The 23,004-nt window shown below is 48.1% G+C and overlaps 2 protein-coding genes across 7 annotated transcripts in view; one reads left to right on the top strand and one right to left on the bottom strand.

Moving 5' to 3' along the window:
• Nucleotides 1-23,004, bottom strand: part of Ctps2 (CTP synthase 2) — a 59,813-nt gene that overhangs the window by 7,653 nt on the left and 29,156 nt on the right. For all 5 annotated transcript variants that reach the window (XM_013507000.1, XM_013507001.1, XM_013506999.1 and 2 more), the window contains 3 exons: nucleotides 8,959-9,055; nucleotides 4,046-4,101; nucleotides 3,280-3,376 (listed from right to left, as the gene is read on the bottom strand). In XM_013507000.1, coding sequence (XP_013362454.1) covers nucleotides 3,280-3,376; nucleotides 4,046-4,101; nucleotides 8,959-9,055 — 250 coding nt within the window. The remainder of the gene's footprint in view (nucleotides 1-3,279; nucleotides 3,377-4,045; nucleotides 4,102-8,958; nucleotides 9,056-23,004) is intronic.
• S100g (S100 calcium binding protein G) lies at nucleotides 14,994-16,463 on the top strand. 2 transcript variants are annotated; one of them, XM_005409148.1, is made up of 3 exons: nucleotides 14,994-15,075; nucleotides 15,578-15,721; nucleotides 16,166-16,463. In XM_005409148.1, the coding sequence occupies exons 2-3, from the start codon at nucleotides 15,587-15,589 to the stop codon at nucleotides 16,268-16,270; spliced, it is 240 nt and encodes a 79-aa protein (XP_005409205.1). In that variant the 5' UTR covers nucleotides 14,994-15,075; nucleotides 15,578-15,586; the 3' UTR covers nucleotides 16,271-16,463. The 2 variants fall into 2 exon arrangements, with proteins under 2 accessions (XP_005409205.1, XP_013362456.1); XM_013507002.1 differs by having other exon boundaries at nucleotides 15,019-15,075; nucleotides 15,571-15,721.

Below are 23,004 nucleotides of genomic sequence, written 5' to 3'. Positions count from 1 at the left end.
TGCTGAATCTTGACTATGATATGCCTGGCTGTAGATGTTTTTTGATCATGGCTAACTGGAATTCTATAAGCCTCACTTATGGGTATGTCAATTTGTTTTTCTCTACCAGGGAAGTTTTCTGCCATTACTTCTGTGAGCAGGTTTTTTCTGTTGTTTGCACTATCTCCTGCTTTTTCTTTTGAGACAAGGTCTTGCTATGCAGTTCAGGCTGGCCTTGAACTCACTACATATCCCCGGTTGGCCTAGATCTCACAGCAATCCTCCTGCCTCAGCCGCTCAAGTGCTAGGATTACAGGTGTGTGCCAAAATGCCCAGCTCTCCTGCTTTTTCATTGACTCCAAGCCATCTTATGTTATTGTTCTTTTGCATCATCTATCAGCTCTTGGGTTGACTTTTCATGGCCCTTTGGTTTTTCAGTTTTGTTTTGTTTTATTTTGGTACCAGGAATTGATCTCACAACCTCATGCTTGCCAGGCAGGCGCTGTGCTGATGAGCTATATCCCCAGTACCCTTGTTATTTTTAAGAAATCTTTCTTTTCATGATTGCTAACCACAACCCTGTGTTCTACATCTGATATTCTGCCCACACACTGGCTCATTCTGCTGCATATAATTTCATTAGAATTTTTAATCTCCTGGATATCTGTTTAAGTCTGTTTAATGAATTCCATTTCTTTCCTATGTTGGGCATTCATGGGTTCCATCATTTTCCTAAGTTCCTCTTATTATTTGTTTTAATCTCTTTCTGCTCTAGAGTCACTAACCATGTCTTTCATTATGATGACCATCTCTGTAGTTATCTGAGAAATTATTTCTGATTTGATGTTTTCTAGACTCTCATTCATCTGTTGTATTACTTTGGATGTTACCACTTCAGAGAATCCAGGTGGGTGGCTTTCAAAGTGTTCCACCTCATTGTCCCCGGGTTTGTCTTTGATGAGCTGGAAGTCTGGGGTTACATCTTGCTTAAGTGACTCCTCACTTTCTATTTTTTTCTTTTAGTTTAATTGCTAGATCACTGCTTATAAATTCCTTATGGCAGATAGGTTTATTGCCAATATTTAGAACCCTTAGGAAATGACTACTTCTCAGAGATGTCTTCCAGGTGTAGCTCGCTTTTGGGTTTTGAGTCTGTTTCAAGATCCTACCTCTTCAACTGGGGATGCTAAGTTGCTGCCTACTTGTCCCAGTATCTGGTTCTTTGGCACTGGCCTATAGTATTATTTATGGCCCTTAGGCAATCTCAGTCTTGGCACACCAGGAAGAACAACTAATTAGAGCAATTATGTCACCTTGGCTAAAGTAGCATAATCAGCAATAACAAAAGCATCAAACACAGCCTAGAAAATGACAAACTCAGAGAATCATTAATTTGCCACCTTTAACCATATGAAGTAGATTTGTGGGTATATAACAACATCTAAAACAAACCAGAAAATTATATATAGTAAATAGGTCCTCAATACAGCAATTTTACCCACAGGGGAAAAAATTTAAAAGGGCTTGGGGGAAAAATAGAGAAATAAAAGAAGAGGAAGAGATTAACAGCAAAGGTAAAGGACAAAGGAAGACTCCAAGAATTTTGGAAAACTGGTGAAGAAGACAGTAGGGAAAGAGAGAAGGAAGAAAGATAAACAAGAACAGAACAGAACAACAACAACAAAAAAACTAGAAACAATGTTCACACTCATATAAAAAAACAAGAACAAACAAGCAAGAAAAAGCAAAACAAAAACAAGAAAAGAAAAAAATAAGAAAAAAACAAATCTCCACTTCAAGGTATGTCTCTGCTGTCACTGGTAGACAGAGTAGGCAGGCAGAATCCATATCCAAATTGATTAATCCCAACAAGTCAGCCATAGCTTTACAGCAGGGTAGTGAATAATCCTAGCAAGCCTAAACCTTTAGTTGCACTGAAGTTTGGGCTGGTTTCTGGCTGTGAGGCTGAAATCTGATTTATTCACCCTGCAATACTCCATGTGCCTCCTGCTGGCTTGAACTCAGCTCCTTGACCTCTTGCTGAGTTAACTCAGTTCTGCCTCAACTTGACACTGGAAGCTGCTAGATGGAGCCAGCCCACAGATGCTCTGAGTTCTGAACTCAGCTGGCCGCTTTGCAAGGTGGCTACCAGCCAGTTGCCCTCTCCTGCATGACATCTAAACCTGAATGACTCACCAGCCACTGGAAGTCCACTGCATCCACTGATACATTGTACTGGTGCATTTCTCCATGGAGCCCTCTGGGGTTGCCATGCGTGTGCAGTTTCATACCACCCCTCCCATACAGTGAGTCAGGACTCAGGGAGAAAACATCATTTGCCACCTCCCTCTTCTGCAATGAGATCTCTTTCTGTGCTCTCCCCATGGGACCCACTGTCCTCATTCTTCTTTTACTCATGTTGCTATATTTCAGCATCTGGACACCAAATCTCAGAAAGGCTGTGTCACTGCTGTTCACCACCCTGCCATCTTCCCAGAAGGCCTCCATTTCTTTTTTTTTTCCTTAATTTTAAAAAATCTTTTTATTTTGAAACAAGGTTTCCACAAGTCTCTAAGTTGTCCAGGCTGGCCACGAACTTGCATCTCTCCTGCCTCAGCCTCCCAGAGCCCAGCTCCTTTGGTTATAAAGCATTGTGAGTGCAGTTTGGTGCTCAGAGTGCAGTTTGGTGCTTAGACGTGAAGTGGTCCAAGCTTGAGCTGTCAGGAAAGGCAGGAGTAACCAAGGCCCTCCTGGAAGCAACTTCAACAGTGTTCATTTTTGGCCATTCCTCAACAAAGGACAGCAAAAGCACCAGTGCTAGCAGCTGCATGCTTGGTGCACAGTGTCTGGCCTAGCAGTTCATACAGGGGACTCCAGGTAGGGACTAGGGAGAGGCAAGGAAACCGACTACTTGGAGAACTGCTGCACTGGGAAAAGTACACTATTTTCTGGTAGGTTCAGATCACCGGGCCCCCAAATGACTAGGATTGTAAGCCATCTACTTTTCACACACTTTGTCTTCTGTTTTGTTTTGGTTTGGTTTGGTTTTTGAGACATGGTCTCACTGTGTAGCCCAGGCTGGCATCGAACTCACAGCAATCCTCCCGGCTCAGCCTCCCGAGTGCTGGGATGACAGGTGTGCACCACCACACCTGGCTGTTTTTCATGTACCTTGTAGCTGCCTATTTATTTCAAAGGAGAGCAGAAAAGAAACAGCAAAAAACTGAACCTCAAATGAGTCTGGGGTTGACAAAAGCTGTCAGTACACCTCAAAGCCTTTCAGGAAAAGAGGCCACTTACTTGCCAGTTCAATGATTTCCATCCTCTTCCCATCGACATCCTGACCTACAAAAACTAGGTCTTTCTGTTCAAAGTGGCTGATCAGGTTAGGGTTCACCTAGAGATACAAGAAATCCAATGTCTTTAAGCCACAGCACAATCCAGACACCTTGCCTTCTGAAAAAGTCTGTTGTCAGCTGGATGGGTTTCCTTGATCCCTTAACTCATACTTAATCTCTATTTCCATGCCTAATTTTGTTTTGTTTTGGTTTTTTGAGACATGGTCTTGCCATGTGGTCCAGGCTGGCCTTGAAGTCACAGTGAGTCTCCTGCCTCAGTCTCCCAAGTGCTAGGATCACAGGTGTGCACCACCACACCTGGCCTGTTATTATTTGGACTGATATGAATGAATAACAAACAGAAATTTTTGTTCTATGCAGCCCAAAGCGTCCTAACGAATACATTAATTAACCCTGACACAGGCAGTTGGTGTCTATGGACACCTATAGTTCTCATGCGGCAATCCCAAAATTTAAGTCCCCTTAGTCATGTGACACTAAGTCTTGGGCTCAATGTAACCCCCCAAAGAGGGTCCCCAACCTAAGTCCACCACAGGAGACCAGAAGACAGCCCTGTGCCCAAAGGCACTCAGTCCCTTTTCAGAGACGCCCCTTCCCTTCAACTTGAAAAGGAAGCACCAGGGTTTGAAAAGGTGCAGCCACCCCTCGGGTGGAGGACGGCAGAGCTGCTATGCCCGGGCAGATGCCAATGCTCTTGGCAGGCCTACCTCGTACCGATGCCTGTGTCTCTCCTCTATGAACGGGACATCACCGTACAGTTTCCCTGAAAGACACAGAGAGAGATGAGCACTGGAGCAATCAGTTTTATTACTACTACCATTTTTTTTTAAATTTTGGGACAAGCCGGGCGTGGTGGCGCACGCCTGTAATCCCAGCACTCGGGAGGCTGAGGCAGGAGGATCTTTGTGAGTTCGAGACCAGCCTGGGCTACAAAGTAAGCTCAAGGCCAACCTGAACTGCACAGCGAGACCCTGTCTCAAAAGGACAAAACAAAAAAAAAAAATTTAAAAAAAATTTTGGGAGAGTCTTGCTCTGTAGTTCAGGCTGGCCTTGAACTCACGAAGGAAATTAGGCTGTCCTCAAACTCAGAGCGATCCTCCTGCCTCAGCCGGAGTGCCGAGATGAGGGAGTGCCACCACACCTGGCTTGAGGTGATCATCTGGAGAACCACACCGTGACACTTGCAGAGGCCTCTGCGGTGTGTTTATCAGAGGCTCCGGGTCACAGGCTGGGTGCAATAACCTAGGGCAGTGGTGGCGAACCTGTGGCAGCTGTGCACAGCCAGCTGTTTGTTATCACTGAAAGCTCGGAAAGGTTCAGGCTCTACAATATGGTGACAGCGTCTGCAGAAGCCATCGCCATGGCCTGTGGAAGCCCATGGTTGCAAAGCCTGGAGGGAGGCCAGTAGATCCGAACAGGCAGAGCCACCCAGCAGAGACAGAGCGACCCTCGGTGTGTGGCACCTGGGCTGTGCTCAGAAGCCTGCACTTGCCAGTGGCGAGGTGATCAGTACTGTCAGTAAGAGGGGTATGGATGTCATCCACTGCTAGGTCGTGTCCCTGACCTACAAGGCGCAATCATAACATACTGTGAATGTTTAAATTAAAACATTATTACTATGAAAGACACCTGGCCATAAATCCCCCTCAGAATCCTCTCCTGGCTTCAAACACACTTGTCCCGTGGTTCTTGCCGCTTGCTGTAGCAGTTCTGGAGCCCTCTTTCCTGAAGATTCTTTCTAGGGTGTGATCAAAAACACGGTGAGTGCTGCTGCCGAGTGCCAGCCCACGGAGAGGCAGCTCGGGAAAACCTCACAGGTACCCTCACCCACTCTGTTCACTGGACCTGGCGCTATGCAACTGCTGGCTCTTCCCAAAGGCAAAATGACCGGAAACAGCAAACATTCTGAGCTGTCATGATGGTGCACCTACCACACTCAGGACACAGGACTCCAGAGCCGCTGCACAAAGTGACAGGAACGACGGGCTCAGTATGTTCGGGGCCAGGGTGAGGGTTCTGAAGGGGCTTCATGTCAGTGTGTTCTTCATAATAACTTTTCTAAATGTGAGCGCTCACCGTACTTTTTGACTATGCCTCCATGCTACCAAACACAGCTCAGCGAGCAGCTGGCCCAGGCACATGCGACAGGAAGCAGTGACAAATGACCATGGTGTGGACTTTTAAACACTTCTGCAAATCACCTCATTAACCCAGCCAAAGTTTCTGATTTTATAAAACTTCCTAACAATCTAATCTCCTGAGAAACTAGAAACTGCTCTTCGGTATCAGTGCTGGGACAAGAGAAAAGAAAGCCCAGCACTTTTTCCAGCCCAGACCTGCTCCGCCTTACCCTCATTTCTTCCCGCTCTCCTTCGGGTTCTCCCCTTCCCCACTCTGGACATCAGTGCCCAGAACACGACCCGAGCCCTCTACTGCGCTGCCGGTACCACTTCCTGGTGGCCTCTTAACTCTGCCTTCTAAACTCTGCTTTTCTCCTACAGGAAAGCAGAGCCAACATCTTAGTAAAGTCCCTCGCCTCAGTGAGGAAATGCTGAGGGTTTTTTGGTTTTTGTTTTTTTGAGATATAGTCTCACTCTGTAGCCCAGGCTGGCCTTAAAATTGTTGAGATCCTCCTGCCTCGGCCTCCCTCAATCCCAGGATTCCAGGCATGCCTCACTGCTCCTGGCTGGGATGCTGGGTTTCACCTCTCTGGGATTCAAAAAGCATAGCCCAGCCCACTATCAAATATGAGCCCCCAGTTTCTGTTAGGCCCTCAAACTAAGAATGTTTTTTACACTTCCAAATGGCTGAAAAAATTTAAGTGACCTAGAAAAGTACAGGACACTCAATTTCAGTGCCCATGAATAAAATTTCACTGGAACACAGCCATTGTCATTTGCTTATTCACTGGCCCTTCACTGAAAAGTTTCCTAAGCCAGGGGTGGTGGTACACACCTGCCATCCCAGCACTCGGGAGGCTGAGGCAGGAGGATCACAGTGAGTTCAAGGCCAGCCTGGGCTACAGAGTGAGTTTAAGGCCAGCAGAACTACATAGTGAGACCCTGCCCCAAAAAACTAGCAAAAGAGAGAGACAGAGAGAGAGAGAAAAAAAAAAACAAGAGAGAGAGTAAGAACTTTCTGGCCCCAGCTTAGCCACCAAGGCCAACTACCTGGGGAAAAAGCCCCTATTCCCAGGCTGAAATGCTAATGAAGACCGAGCACAGATGAATCCACACGGCAGACACAGGCTCACTGGGCAACACCCAAAGGACATGCGCAGTAGAGCCCTGAAGCAAGGGCTCCTCCATCCTCCCCACAGAAAGTGGACAAAAGACCACACTACAGGCAAGGCCAGGAAAGTAGGAGCCCTAGCGCTGTGAGCGTCACTGTAACCAACTCCTCTTCTTTGAAACCCTTCCACAGAGTTATCAGTCATAAAAGTGTCCTACCCTTTCACCTAATCACCCAAGTCCTGGAAACCTATTCTAAGGGATGCCACCAGGTTGCCTGAGTCAGCGATTTCCTAAGAAAACGTCAGAACCAGGCTGAAATGTTTATCAACAGGAAATGAATCAGCACATTGAGTTCCTTATGCCCATTAGGTACTATATACCCAGAGCCCAACAGAGAGGTGCATTTGGAGTCCCAGCTAACCCAGAGGCAGAGGCAGAAGTTCTTGAGCCTGCAAATTTAAGGCCAGCCTGAGTAACACAGTGAGACCTAGTCTCAACAAAAAAGAGAAAACACATACTATGTGCCCAAATAACAGACATGAAGACCAGAGAGGTGGAAAAGTTAGGCTGTAATAAAAGACTACACGCCAGCTATGGTAGCACATGCCTGTAATCCCAGCACTTAGAAGACTGAGGCAGGAGGATCGCTGTGCTACATAGTGAGTTCAAGGACAGCCCGAACTATATAGTAAGACCTTATCTCAAAGAATAATAATAATAATAATATGTTCTAAAATTGTGAGGATGGTTGCACAACTCTGAATGTGATAATAACCAGGCAACTATACACTAGTAAGAGCTGAATCCCATGGTATGTGAATTATATCACTAAAGCTGTTGAAAAGAACATCTTAAATAAGCTCTGGTACCGTGTTTAAAATTCATAAAAATCAACACTACTTTTGTCTACTGTAAGTAAAAATAAATCTTAAATTCATCTTATTTCCATGGTCTTTAGATACATTAAGCACAATGCTCTTTTGAAAAAGCTTAGCGCAATTATCTCTGAATCTTTTCCAGCAGATATAATTTTAAAACATTAATTTTTTTCACTAACTGCTTTTGTGACTTAGGCAATTATCTGAACAGTTCAAGAGTATCTGAAAACATTGGAGAGCCAAAGCCTTCGCTGCCACGCAGGACAAGAGGAAGACTGGTGTTGTGCTCAGCAGCAGCCTTGGGGAGCAGCAGGGCTGAACCCGTATTTAAAGGAGAAACTCTCACTCCACGTCTTGCTCTTCCCTAAGTCCAGAGTTTCCTAAGATATTCTTGTTGGTTTGCTCCTTTGCTTTGTAATTCTGGGATCAAACCCGGGCCTCTGTGCTGAGCTATATTCTGAGCCTTTTTTTTTACTTTCAGAGCAGGTCTCAGGCAGTCTGAGCCAGGCATGGTGGTGCATCCCTATAATCCCAGTACTCCCAGCACTTGGGAGGCTGAGGCAGGAGGATCACTGGGAGTTTGAAGTTCCCCGGGGGCTACTTAGCAAGACTGTCTCCCCCAAAAAGTCGCTAAGTGGCCCACACTAGGTTTGAATTTCTAATCTCCCTGTCTTTGATGTTTGTTTGGTTTTCCGATCCTGAACCACACTGCACGCCGGCGGAGTGCTCTACAAGAGAGTGCACCCCGTGAGGCTCCCATTAGGGACTCCGCACTTCAGGGGATGGCTCAGTGGTCAGAGACCTTGGGGCCGCTGCGTCTAGCGTCTTTAGAGCCTTGCCCCTCCCCTTGCCCACTTCCGCCACTAGGTTCTTTGTGTTTCTGACACAAGGCCTTGCTATGCAGTCCAGGCTGGCCTTGAGCTCACTATGTAGCCCAGACTGGCCTCCAACTTGCGTCGATCCCCCTGCCTCTGCCTCCCGAGTGCTGGGATTACAGGTGTGCACCACCACGCGCGGCTCCCCATGTGTTCTGCGGCCCTGGGAAGGCAGAGCTGGTTCTGTGCTACTCCTTGCTAGAGCTCCAAAGTCGAGCAGAATGCAGACGGCACAGAATAGACACCTCCACTGAACTAAGGGCTCTGGTGGTTGTTTTGCTGTTTTATTTTGTTTTGTTTTTGAGGCAGGGTCTTGCTGCATACCCCAGGCTGGCCTCAAACTCGCTGTAATCATCCTGCCTCAGCCTCCGGAAAAGCAGAGCAATCAATGTCAGTTCACATGCAACAGCGCACTCACCCTGTGGCTCCACGCCGCAGGATCTTCCTAGAGACAGGAGCACTGGGTACAGCGTCCCCAGGGAAGGGGTGGCAGGGACGGGGAGACTCAGTTCCTGAGGCTGCCAGAGGGGACAGGACTGAGCCTCTGCCACAGAGCTGGGTCCCAGCACAGTCACAAGAACATACGGCGTCTTTCAAATAAGCCATCTCGGACACTTCCATCGCGGACACTTACTCAGTATGGAATTCTGGGTTTTGAAGACAGTTCTTCTTAGTCCCAGCCTCATGGTCCCGCCAAGATCACCAGGATTGTGTTCTGGCATATCAATTACCTCGGGAAAGAAGACAGGCCAGGTTTACCTAAGCAAAAGAACTGCTCACATTTCAAACTTTGCTTTTATTATTATCGTTGTTGTTGTTGTTGAGACAGGGTCTCACTATGCAGCTCAGCCTGGCTCAAACTCATAGTGATCCTCCTGCCTCAGCCTCCCAACTGCTGGGATGACAGGCGTGGAGCTGACACTTTTGGTGAGATGCTGGAAGAGCTCGGCCGGGTTAGTCCGCCGCATGGCCCGCGCCAGCCCGCACCGGCCTCGCCCTCTCTCCCCCACACTGAGTGCCTTCAGATGCACACACGGAATTTCCTGAGCTAAGGGTTTCTGAGAAAATGTTCCATCTTATCAGCCAGGGCATTTAGAGCCTCTGAACTCTGTGTCCCCGGCCAGCCGCAGGAGTGGCTGTGGGGAAGGGGACTGGTTCCCTGGGTCACGGGTGCAGCGGCAGCACATCTGTCCCCTCCACCGCTGGCTGCGGCTGGATTATTACCGCAGGGAGGTGAGCAGGGCCCTGGGCGCCCAGCCTTCTGTGCATACCCTGGGTGATGGCAGAGAGGACCACGGCAGTGGCTCCTGTATGCCCGGGGCCCCAACTGCAGGGAAGTTCAGGTTCCGACACCCTGGAGTGGGGAGGCCTTGTAGTGGATTTGTTTCTTTGTTCTTTTGAGACAGGGTCTCAGTGTATAATTCGGGGCTGGCCTTGAACTCACTATGCATCCCAGGCTGGCCTCAACCTCTTAGCAATCCTCCTGCCTCAGCCACTCAAATGCTGGGATTACAAGTGCACACCACCATGTCCATCTCCCATAGTATTTTTTTTTTCTTTTTAGCTTTTATTTTTTTATTAGTCCATGTTTGCAGTACATCATGAATACACTCATCATGGGGAGCTGGTCCGTGTACATAACACATCTTCATTCTTTTCACATTCCACTCCCTCTCCTCCCCGTCCCTCATACAATGGAGTACTGCTCTGCCATAAAGAAGGATAAACTTGAGCCGGGCATGGTGGCGCACGCCTGTAATCCCAGCACTCGGGAGGCTGAGGCAGGAGGATCGTTGCAAGTTTGAGGCCAGCCTGGGCTACACAGTGAGACCCTGTCCCAAAACACCAAAGCAACATAAACAAACAACATAAAAATGACAGCTTTTGGTCTCTCGGGTAATAAGCAAACTAACTCAGCAACAAAAAAACAGAACAGCTGTGTTCCTCGACTCCCTGCCACGCAGAGCCTGAGACAGGGCGGCGGTGCCCACAGGCTCCCCCTGCAGCGTCTCGGGGTGGGCAGAGGAGAACCTCAGCACGCAGCACGCTGCGCCCCAACATCCCTGAGGCCCTAGGCTTGACGTCGAGCAGGGAAACGCCCATTGCACCACAAAAGGGCTGCTCTGGCCGCTCATCTGTTCAAAATCCTGGCTGTGAACAGACCTCCTTATCTGGTTTTCCTTTTTTCGTGTTTTGAGTTGCGATATGTAGCCTGGCTGGCCTTGAACTCCCAGCGATCCTCCTACCTCAGCCTCCCGAGTGCTGGGATCACAGGCAAGCGCCGCCACACCTAGCTATTTTTTGGAACTCAGCCATGTAGAAAAAGAAAATAAAAAAAGATCAATAAGCAATAAAGCTTTAGGGGATGTAAAGGCACAAGCGAAGGGTAGATGTGGCACTAATTAACCTCTGCTGACTCCCCGCAGCCCACAGGAAGAGTGCAAAACAGGTCACCAGACCCTAGATGTCATCAGACCCAAGCCTGTCCTCGGTGGCACTCAGGTGTCACCCATCACGGCCCAGGTACCTGTGCTTTCCTCGTGGATTCCAGCCAGGACTTCCTCCCTCGGCCACACAGGGCCTAGGCAGGCTGCTCCCCACTTCTCACTAGGCCGCACTGCGGGCGTCACCATCACCGTCATTGTCACACTGTCCAGAGCCACAATTTCCCTCCATCCTGGTCCACAGGCAGGGAGGCAGGCGGTGTGGTGCCCTCCAGGTCTCCTTACAACCCTGTAGTTAGTGTCACCGCAGCCTAGGCTCTGTCCCTTGGCTTTCACTGAGTTCTTAGGAGGCCTCCCCAAGGACGTCCACTCCTAGTCCCTGGAACCAAAGAACCTGGGACCCCGCAGCACACAACTTTGCAGATGTGATGAAGGCTGCGTGTGTGTGTATGATAGGAACTGAAATCAATGCCTTCCCACTAAGCTACACTCCCGGCCTTTTTTAATATTATTATTTTTTACTTTGAAACAAAGTCTTGCTAAGTTGCCCAGGCTCGGCTTCAACTTGGATCCTTCTGCCTCAGCCTCCCAGAGCACTGAATTACAGGCGGGCGCCATCTTAAGGGTCTTGCTGTGTCATAATACAGCAGAGGCATCACACAGACGAAGGACAGCAAGAAGCCACACTCACCCTTTATGGGGGGCACACCCCATTCCAGAAGAGCACCCCCAGTCCCAAGGGTACACCCCATAACCTCTCGGGCTGCAGCAAGGACAGCAGCAGGGTCAGAACCGGAGGAAACCAAATGGCGAGGTCACAGGAGGAGGAGACCTAGGGCAATGCTGCGCCCACGGGACAAATAAACACTCAGTGAACGGGGCCTGCAAACCCGTGGGAACACAGCTACCAAGACAGAGCCCAGAGAAGCCCAAAGGCCATGAGACAGCACAGGCCAAGAGTGGAAGGAGAGAGAAAGTAAACTGTCCGCAGCTCCAGGGAGCCAGGCACCAGGTATAAGGGGCAGGTGAGCTGTCCTTTTCCAGGATGGCTGCAATTCAGCCTGTAGGGTCTTTTTGAAATTTGCACACCTGTGATCCCAGCACTCAGGAGGCTGAGGCAGGAGGACTGCTGGGACTTTGAGGCCAGCCTGGACTACATACTGACTTCAAGGCCAGCCTAGACTGCATAGCAAGACCCTGTCCCAGAAGACAAAACAAAAAGGCCGACAATGCCCAGAGCTTTGAAAATAACTTACTCTTGGTTTTCCTAGGGAAAAAAAAAATCAAGTCTGTCCAAAGATCAGGCAATTGAACCGCAAGGTAGTCAGTAACCTTTGCCTCTCCATTTCTCCATGAGCTACCTGTGCCTGCCGTGTGGCCCCTCTCTCGTTTCACAACGCACTCTAGGAACACGCCCTGCATTTATCGCGGACCTCCATACGGTTTTAGTTAATGTTTCATGACAATATCTACTCGTGGATTCTGGGTTTCCAACTGCAGCTTTACCCTCACAATTTGGAGTCTATAGGGAAGGAGAGAAATAAGCCTCAGGAGACAGGGCTGGGGAGATGAGCAACTGTCCGGTTCCGGCAGCACTGGCTGTAGGAACAAGTTGTGCTGTGCAGCCAGGCCTGTCTCATCCAGGGGATTCCCTTCAAGAGACTGGGAACCTAAAAGGCTCTTCTGTTTTGTTTTGGTTTTTTGAGACAGGGTCTCGCTATATAGCCCACGCTGGCCCTGTGCTCCCAACTGCTGGGGTTACAGGCATGCGCCACCACAACCTGACTGTAGGCTAAAAAGCTCTTAAACAATACTGCATCAAAAATGGTTCCTAGAAAGTATATATGTTACCTGCACCACATGCCTTGTGCAAGCTAGGTGTGTTTATATAGGAGGTGTTACCTGTCGTACAACCTATGGCTATTAAAATCATCCCTTCAATATAGACACGACAACTATAATAACCTACCCAACAATTTTAGCACACAGGTGATAATTTGAGAGAACGGATGATTTAAAAAAAAGAGTCTATTTCATCCAGACATGGTGGCACATGCTTATCATCCCTGTGCTCAGGAGGCTGAGGCAGGAGGATCACCACAAGTTTGAGACCAGCCTTGCCTACATAGTGAGTCCAAGGCCAGCCAGAACTACATAGCAAGACCCTGTTTCAAAAAAGAGATAAATAATAATAATGCTACTGAAGCAACTGAGAAGACAGGAGTTGGGCTAGGACGATGGCTTTGTGATTACATAGCAGAGTGTCCTTTCTGTAAGAGACACATGGTGGTGCTTAGAGCTGGGGGCAGCACCCAGGTGCCCACAATAGATTTTCACGTGCTCCAGAGACAGGAAGACAGAAACGTTAGCCATCAGTGAAAGCGGTCAAATAGTGGATGAATATTCTCTGTACTATTCTTGCCACTTTTCTGTAGACTTGGAATATTTTTTTAAGATGCTGGGAAAAAAGACAGTTCTCACTATAATTAGTCACAAAAGCCCACTTCCTCCCCGGAGAATAGAGCCTACACATAAAAGCACTGGAAATTCTCTGAAAGCTTGATTAAAAAGCACTGTCAGGGGGCTGGGGATTTAGCTCAGCGGCACAGCACCTGCCTGGCAAGCACAAGGTCCTGAGTTCGATTCCCAGTACAGGAAGAAAAATAAACAAACAAACAAAAAAACCAAGACAAACAAAAAAGGGAGTTGCTTTGCCAGGGATATAGCTCAGCGGCACAGCACCTGCCTGGCAAGTGCAAAGTTGTGAGTTCGATTCCCAGTACAAAAAAAAAAAAAGCACTGTTAGAATCAGAATATGTTTGGGTAAAATCTCACAGCTAAAACCAAAAGGCCTGTCCTAGCCCCGGCCTGTGCATTGCTGCGTCTTCTACACTGGTCACACCATCACCACTTAATCTGAGTCCAAACACTAACAACCCATCCAAGACTGCACAGTACCGGCAGGAAGCTCTCGAGTAGCTCCGGAAGGGGTCCTGTTTGCCCTGCAGTGTAAATAAATCCTTAGAAATTTAGAGCTGCAAAGCCACAGAGAGTAAGACAGCCTGACCATGCAGGCCTTGGCTTATACATGGTCTAAGTGTGGAAATGTAAAAAGTGTTTCAAAGCTGTTCAGAGCTGTCAGAGTCGATGTGGAACTCCTTCCCGTGAGTTACAATCAGCACTAGATCCATGGCTCCTGGAAACATCCTCGTTATGTTGGGGGTGGGGCTGTTTTATTTTTTTCCAGGCCAGGCTGGAAATTGAAGGAATCCTCTTGCCTCAGCCTCCTGAGTGCTGTGATTACAGGTATGCATACCATGCCTAGCTGTCCTACTTATTTCGTGAAACTCTTGCCAAGAGAGGTCAATTTTTGTCTCCAAGTTTGAAACCTGACAATTGCAAACAGTTGGAAGCATTTGCAATTATATAAGCATTTGCCAAGTGTTTCCACAAGTTTTTTTCACAAGTCACAAAATATATTGGGTATGAAAAAGGACAATGTGGTCAGGTAGGGTGGCGCACACCTGTAACCCAAGCCCACAGGAAGGGGAGGCAGGGGGGCTGCTGGGAATTCGAGCCCAGCCCAGGGTCCATATGAACTGCATAACAAGGCCAGCCCAAACTGCGTAACAAGACCCTGTCTCAAAAACAAAATAAAACAACAATAGGATAATGAGAAAAAGTAGACATGGAACAACAAATAACAAAAATGTTGAAAAATGACCATGTCAGTAATTTTGCTTTGCCAAACAAAACCCCCAGTGATTGTGTGTGTCTCTCTCTGCTTTGCATGTCTCAAGCCTCTGAAGCAATCCTTCCATGCATTCATCCCTGTGTTCAAACCCTTATGAGGCAGGTCTTCAAGGGCCAGACTTATTTTGAAAGCTGTGTCATACTGTTCTTCTGGACAGTATTTGTTTTTTCTGGATATGAAGAAAGCTCATTTTTCAAGCCTAAATATGCAACTGAGTTGAAAGCAATCCAGCACATGAAGCTAAGTCCAGAACGCGCAGCGCGAGCAGATATCCTGGCTGCGTACGGGCGGGACAGTGCAGTCTGGGGCAGACACCTCCAGACTCCCAGGACTCTGGACCATGGGAACACCCGTCATTGGATCTTGCCCTTAATTAAGAAGTTCATACAGTCTTAAACCTGGGTTTCAGAAACCATTAATAATTACCCTTAAATGGTAAACAAAAGGAAAATCTCATAATCAGGGTGGCGTGTCTGCGGGACTATAAAAGTCCTCGGCCTTCGCTGCGGCTCAAGCGTCTGCTGACTCCCAGCACCGTGCTGCCGCCGAGCAGGTCAGTGCGGTCCGAGCGGCAGTGGGAGGGAGCGCTCCTGCTCGAAGCAACCTCCTTCTTCTCAGAATGGCGGGAAAGACCCGAGGCAGGGAGAACGTGGGGTTGTACCCTTCGGGCATCAGCTGAGGGCAGGTTTTCTTGGAGACTGCAGCTATGGGGCGGGTACTAACGGCAGGGCTTGTCTTTGGGATTGTCCGCCAGCTGGCATGCACCCAGGATGGACACCGAACACACTATCTAAGCAGGTTCCTTCCTGTGTGGAGAGGAACCCAGGGCATGGGGTTGCTAGGCCGGGGCCCCACTGCGGAGCCTCACCCTGCCCCAAAAGGAGTCTCTCTAAAACACTTTGGACAGTCCAGTGCCTGCCCTCGCAGCCCTGCACTCTCTGCTCCTCCTCTTTCCCTTCTGCACCTTTGCCAGGGGCGAGGCCTGCACCGCTGGTGACACTCCGCGTACACTGTGCGGAGCTTGCCGGGAAGCTCACATTGCTCTCAGTTTGCAGGATACCGCCATGGCCGCTAAAAAGTCTCCCGAGGAGCTCAAGCGCATTTTCGAAAAATACGCAGCCAAAGAAGGCGACCCGGACCAGCTGTCCAAGGAGGAGCTGAAGCTTCTGGTCCAGGCGGAGTTCCCCAGTCTGCTCAAGGTGAGCGTGGCGGCGGTGGGAGGGCAGGGGACAGCAGGGCTCACCCACCTCTGTCTGTGACACGCCCCGCGCTCAGGGCCGGCCCAGGGTTCACGCACACCTCTCCAGGCCGAGCTGCAGCAAGCAGAAGCAGCAGAGGGTCCTGCACACCCCAAACACTGTGATCCCAGCACTCAGAAGGCTTGAGGCAGCAGGATCACTGCAATGTCCAGGCCAGCCTGGGCTACATGAGTTCAAGGCCAGCCCGGACTATATAGTGAGACCCTGTCTCACAAAGAAAGAAAACAGCATTGGGGCTGGGGATTTAGCTCAGCGGCACAGCACCTGCCTGGCAAGCGCGAGGTCGTGAGTTTGATTCCCAGTACCGAAAAAAAAGAAAGAAAACAGCACTACCTGATCTCATTCACTTTCCCTCCCCTTGTCCCACCCTTTCTTTGAAACCAGGGTGCAAGCACCTTAGACGACCTCTTCAAAGAACTGGACAAGAATGGCGACGGGGAAGTCAGTTTCGAAGAATTCCAACTGTTTGTAAAAAAGTTATCCCATTAAAGAAGGATCTGGAAAGCAGAAGGCCAGGACTCCAGCCTGTGCGGAAGCCACACTGCCTCGGGCTGAGTTCTTTACAGCTGTGTGACCCGGCCCAGTTATTATCAATAAAGAACTTTGCAGACTGCTGCCCTTGTTGAGTACTGACTGTCAGAATTCATCCAGTAGATTCCAGGGGAGAGGAAGGGGACGCGGAAAGAATGTAGATGTGTTGCCAGGAATGGTGGCGAGGGCTTGTAATCCCAGCACTCGGGAGGCTGAGGCAGGAGGATTGCCCGGAGTTTGAGGTCAGCCTGCACTACATAGTGAGACACTGTCTCAAAAAATAAGTATAGATAGATAGATGTGTTGTGTACATAGGACTGACTACGCTCAGTGAACGTATTTGGGTTGCTTGTTTGCTTTGCTTTTTTTTGTTTTTTTGAGACAGGATCTCACTACTTAGTGGCTTTGAACTCACTATGTAGCCCTGGCTGGCCGTGAATTCCTGGTTATCCTCCTGCCTCAGTCTAGTGAGGGTCAAGATTAAGAGGTGTTCCCAGTACCGGGGAAAAAAAACAAAAAAAAAAAGATTAAGAGGTGTGCAACCACACCTGGCTCCTCAGGACGAATGCCTCATTATGTACTGAAAATATGTACTCATAAAATTAAAACCTGAAAAATATAAGTTACTAGATTTTAAAATAACATTAGTCATCTATTTTAAGATTTAAAAAGTGGGACTGGGGTTTAGCTCAGTGGTAGGGCACTTGCCTCACATGCATGAATGCATGAGGCTCTGGGTTCCATCCATCCCCAGCACTGTAAAACACAAAAAAAGAAAAAGAAAGAAAGGAAGAAAAAGAAGAAAAAAGCCGGGTGTGGTAGCGCACACCTGTAATGCCAGCACTTGGGAGGCTGAGGCAGGAGGATCACTATGAGTTCGAGACCAGCCTGGGCTACAAAGTGAGCTCAAGGCCAGCCTGAGCTGCATAGAGAGACCTTGTCTCAAAAGACAAAAAAAAAAAAAAAAAAGAAAGAAAGAAAGAAAAGAAAAAGCTTGGTGTGGTGGCACACGCCTGTAATCCCAGCACTCTGGGAAACTGAGGCAGGAGAATCATAAACTGCAGTCCAGAATGGGCAAATTAGGCTATTATGGCTTTCCTCCTCTTCTCAACCCAAGCTCACTCTGCAGAGTCAGTTTCTCCCTTACCCTTCACTTTTATTTTTTCAAATAAACTTTCCTACCATTAAAAAAGAAGAAAAAGAAGAATGCGCAAGTTAGCAAGTTAGCAAGACCCTGTCTCAAAAACAATTTTTTTTTTTAATTTTGTTTAAGACAAGGTCTCGCTATGTAGTTCAGGCTGGCCTTAAACTCACAGAAATCATCCTGCCTCCGCCTCCCAAGTGCTGGGATTACAGGCATGCGCCACCATGCTCGGCTTCCTATCCTAACTATACACACATGCCAGGTCAGTCCATCACGTTGGTGTCATCATTTCCCAGGAGCCTGAAGGCCCTCTGAGGTGGCCAGCAGCACGCACACTCACACTGGCTGTCCGGCAGGAAAGGGGCCTGTCCCCAGACTGCACAGGGCCACAGTCACCTCCCAGACACGGAAGTTCTGCTTGCTGTGAGGATCTGGGGAAGTCAGACTGGGCCAGGCACAAGACGAATAGGTAACAGGGACTTGGAGGCAGAGGGAAGATATGTATTTCAATTGGCTGAAATACGTAGGGACAAGAACTCTCTGTAAGTTCACACAGAAACTAACACCAGTAATGTCAGGACACAGCTGGGCAGCTGGAGGCAGGGAAGGGAGAGCCACTTCTCATGTAACAGCTCAGTGTACATTTGGACTTTTCAGCTATATGGATGTGCAACCTACCACCGAGAACCAATGACCAGCCAGGCGTGGTGGCACACTCCTGTAACCCCGGCACTCGGGAGGCTGAAACAGGAGGACTGCCGTGAGTTGAAGGCCAGGCTGGGCTACATAGTAAGATCAGGGCCAGCCTGAACTGCGTAGCAAGACCCTGTCTCAAAAAACAAGTCTCCTTCCAGTTTGCCAGGAGACTGCGAGCACCAGGCTGCTGGTATTGTAGGCTGTCTACTGAGTCAACAGTGATACAGGGTTTCTTTTATTCAATCAATGTGATGCGTTAATTGGTTTAATTCCCAGGATAACACTATCCAGCCATGATCAGTTATCCTTTAATGCTGTAAATGGGACATTCTAACACTTTAAGATGTTCACAGCTTCCTTCTAAACACCATTAGTCTATGGTTGGAGTCCTGTGTGCTGCTAAGTTTCATATGCAGCTCGTGCTAGTGTCTCATTTCAGCCCCTGTCCTCAGTATGAATCAGCCCCTCCCCAAGTAAACATGCACTATTTCCGCTCCAACGCCCACAAAGCCCCTTCTGTGGGCCAGGCGTTAGGGGGAAGCACAGGGTACCAACTCCCACACCTCTGACATCACCAGCCAGCAAGTCTGGACCAGACCCAGAAAAGGGTTAATGTAATGAGAAGCTGGGTGTGGTGACGCACACTTGTAATCCCAGCGCTTGGGAGGCTGAGGCAGGAGAATCATTGTGAGTTCCAGACCAGCCTGGGCTACATAATGAGCTCAAGGCCAGTGAGCTCTGTCGCAAAACTACATAGTGAGACCTGTCGCAAAAAACCAAATACATACATACATACACATATACATTAGTTTTGAAGTATGCACTTAGTGACTCACTATTAATATTCTGATTCTCCCCCGATTCAGGATTCCTAATGGACCCTCTCCAAGCTGCACAGTCTCCTTTCAAAGGGCAGAATTGGCTAAAGAGACGGAGGTAGGAGACAGGCTGAGATGCCATGAGCCATTGGGCAGGAAGGAAAACGTCTGTGGGTATTTTAAAGCTCTATTACTACACAGGCAGTGGTGGCGCACGTGTGTTCCCAGCACTCGGAGGCTGAGGCAGGAGGATCCCCATGCATTGCAGGGCTAGCCAAGGATACACAGTGAGTTCAAGGCCAGCCTGAACTACATAGTGAGAACCTATCTCAAACAAACCAAGCAACAAACAAACCAACAAGCTCCATGAAGGTAAAACAGGCAAATATTGTCCATATTCAAGATGTACAAGATGAGTTTTGGTATGTATATATACTGTGAAATGATTATTAAAACCAAGCAGACTATATCCTTTATCTCACACAGTTACCTGATGTGTGTGTAACACTTGAGATCTACTGTCTTCAGCAAATTTCAAATATTCAATACAATATTTTTGTTTTTCTGAATTTTTTAGACTCGGTCTCACTATGTAGTTCAGGCTGGCCTTAAACTCACAGTGATCCTCCTGCCTCAGCCTCCTGAGTGCTGGGATTACAGGCGTGCACCACCACACCCAGCCAATACAGTATTATTAAGCAGAATCACCATGTTATACATTAGATCTCCAGAAGTATTTCTCTTGTTTGTTTGTGACAGGGTCTCACTGTGTAGCCCAGGCTGGCCTCCAACTCCCAGCGAACATCCTGCCTCAGCCTTGATGGGAGGCTCAGGGTACTAACTTCCAAATGATCCCTAGCAGATCTTTGTGTCAGTGGGAATACTTATTTCAGTGTTCTAAAGGCTCTCAGTCCTCCAAGTAATAAGAGTTGTTTTTTGGTTACGCTAAGTGAGCTGTTTCTTTCAAACGTCTCTTCATTTGCATGCCATATGATGTTGTTGAAAAATAAGGAAGAGGAAATATTTCAAACAAGATTGCAACTAAAGGCAGGAAAATGTAATGCATTCATTATGTTTAATAGAGAATGTAAATTGCCCTTCACCTGAATCAGCTTTGAACTGTAAGGGGCTAGGGCCGGGGATATAGCTCAGCAGCATAAGTGCCTGCCTAGCAAGCGCAAGGTCCTGAGTTCAATTCCCGATACCAAAAAAAAAAAAAAAGTATGAACTATAAGGGACTATTTCATAAATCTCTATGACATTTAAAATTAATTCTAACTTTGCAAATTCCTGGATCAAAAAGGGGATAAATAAAAGTCATACTTATGATGAGTAATGAAAATTGAGGAGAGCCAGGCCTGGTAGGTTCCCAGCACTCAGAAGGCTGAGGCAGGGGGATCCCCATGAGTTTGAGGACAGCTGGACTACATAGTGAGTTCAAGACCAGCCTGAACTACACAGCCAGACCCTGTCTCAAAAAACTAAAAACCAAGAGTAGCGATGCACCTGTAATCCCAGCACTTGGGAGGCTGAGGCAGGAGGATCACCAGGAAACCAAGGTCAGCCTGGGCTACATGGTGAACTCAAGGCCAGCCTGAACTACACAGCAAGACTCTGTCTCCAAATTTAAAAAGGGGAGCTAGGGATGTAGCATAGTATGAAGACCGTGGGTTCAATCCCCAGTACTGCAAAAAACTTCAATTAAATTGAAATATTATCAAATATCACAATTTCAAATACCCATCAGCATTTTGTTAAAATGCTTTAATTTCTTGTTTTTCCTCACCAATACCACCATCCAAGTGTACATGTATGTTGCTGTATTTAGAAAACAGAACACGGATTCTGTTTTCTGAAAGGAGTATCTTACGCACAGTCCCACTTTCTAGAGTTATCTTTTCCACTAAACAGAAGAAATGCTGAGTGTTAGGCAGGTGCACACTGTTAATACTGCATCGAGAGCACTCATCCTATGCAGGCCTCAAAGGCCAAGCTATTCTAGCTAGAACGTCTGTGGCACCACCAGCTACCCTTCAGATCAGCTGGAAAGACCCAAAGGCAAAGTCAAGTTCAAGGGTGTCTGTAAGCCCGTAATCTCAGCACTCAGAAGGCTGAGACAGGAGGAGGCCAAGAGTTTGAGGCCAGCCTGGGCTACATAACAAGACTCTCTCAACAACAACAAAAATTGCTGTCGGCAGCCATGGTGGACTGATGCAGAGTTAGAAGGGAAGCTCGCTAGATGCCTGGTAAGTGTCATCTCGGAAGACTTTGAGGCAGGACAGAAAACCACAGCTACTTGTAGAACCAACCCGGAATATCCTGCAACACCCTAGACCTTATATTATACTTTAGGGCCAAACAAAGAAAAGACGCAGTGAAATCAATTGCACTCATTCTCGGGCACTCTCAGACTTAGTGAGATCATAATCCACAGGGAAAAAGCTATTTCTTCTTTTATTTTCTTAACTAACTAATTTTTCGTTTTGTTTGTTTGAGACAGAGTCCAGCTATGTAGGCCAGGCTGGCCTTGAACTCACAGTGATCCTCCTGCCTCAGCCTCCTAAGCACTGGGATGATAGGCATACGCTGCCAGGCCCAGCAATTTTGCCTTTTATTGTGCCTAAGAGCTATTTCCTTTTAGATCTGTCCCGGATGCCAGTGTCAACATGGAGCTCATAAGCAAGCATGACGTGCATGGGGAGTCCCAAGGGAGTGTCACAATGGTCCAAGAAACAGATCTGAGCAGCAAACATAACATACAAGGCCGTCCCGCTCTCTGGATTGCTTACTTTCCCCCACAAGGGTCAGAGCACCCATGATCCACCAAGTACTGACTCGCTCCAGTACAGCAAATGCTCGGGCTGCTGGCACTGGCCGAGAGGCCCTGCACCTCACTCTCCTCTAGCAGGACTCTGCCATCAGCACAGGGCTAACGCTGCTGCTGGAACGACCGGAAACATCAGGGATACTCTCCTCGCCTAGCTCGCTTATGGGCACGGGCGCCCTGGGGACACAGAACATGCACATCCCACCCCTGAGCAGTTCCCTCTAGGGCCCCCTGAAGGTGTGCGGGGGGGGGGGGGGGCAGGACACAGGCACCTGCAGGCGGAGAAGCATTTGTAGTACAATTTATAGTGAACAAAATAAGGGGCACAAACTAAGTATGAGACTGCACCACTGCATGCAGAGCACACAGCAGGACAAGCGGCAAAGGTCCCTAGGAGCCGCTGCAGGGTGCTGGGCCCAAAAGCAAGGTGCGGCCAGGCCTCAAGCACCATGTGTACTCATTTGAAGGGAAGCTGGGCACAGTGGCCCATGTGTGGAATCCCAGCACTTGGGAGGCCAAGGCAGAAGGATCACTGTGAATTCAAGGCCAGACTGAACTACACATCAAGACCCTGTCTCAAAAAATAAAATAAAATGGGAATACAGGGGCTAGAGCTATAGCTCAGCAGTATAGCACTTGCCTAACATGCGTTAGGCCCTGGGTTCAATCCCTAGCACCGAAAAGTGGGGATACATATCCATGCATGTGTGTGCAATCTCTGGACTAGAACGAGATGAAAGTAGTTGCCCCAGAGAAGGGAAATTTGCAAAGGTGGATGGGTGAGAGGTAGTTTTATACCTCTTCTACAGGGCTGAACTTTTTTATCTGTATCTTAAATTTTTCCTCCACGCATGCACACACACACACACACACACACACACACACACACTGGGTAAAGAACAGTCGAGACAGAATTCACCTCACCAAAGCTATCAGACAGTGGCACCTACTGGCCAAATCACTTCCCACCTCATAGCATATCTTAGAGAAGAAATCCACGGTCTTCCTGGAACCGCTATTTGAGCTGTTATTCAGGAAATCCATTTCTATTAAAGCCAGATAAGGAAGCCTTCGCTGGTATCAGGCTTTCGGAGCTTAAGACTCTAAAGTACCACGGGGTTGGGAAGCTATAGCTCATTACGGCTTGAGCTGAATGCTATAAAAAATCATGAAGCGTATTTCCACACCCTTCCACGGGGGCATCACC

This window comes from Chinchilla lanigera, unplaced genomic scaffold, assembly GCF_000276665.1.
Source record: "Chinchilla lanigera isolate Chin_1 unplaced genomic scaffold, ChiLan1.0 scaffold00118, whole genome shotgun sequence".
In the NCBI taxonomy this organism is placed as follows: domain Eukaryota; kingdom Metazoa; phylum Chordata; class Mammalia; order Rodentia; family Chinchillidae; genus Chinchilla; species Chinchilla lanigera.
The sequence above is the reverse complement of the archived record's forward strand: the minus strand, read 5'-3'. Positions and strand labels throughout refer to the sequence as shown.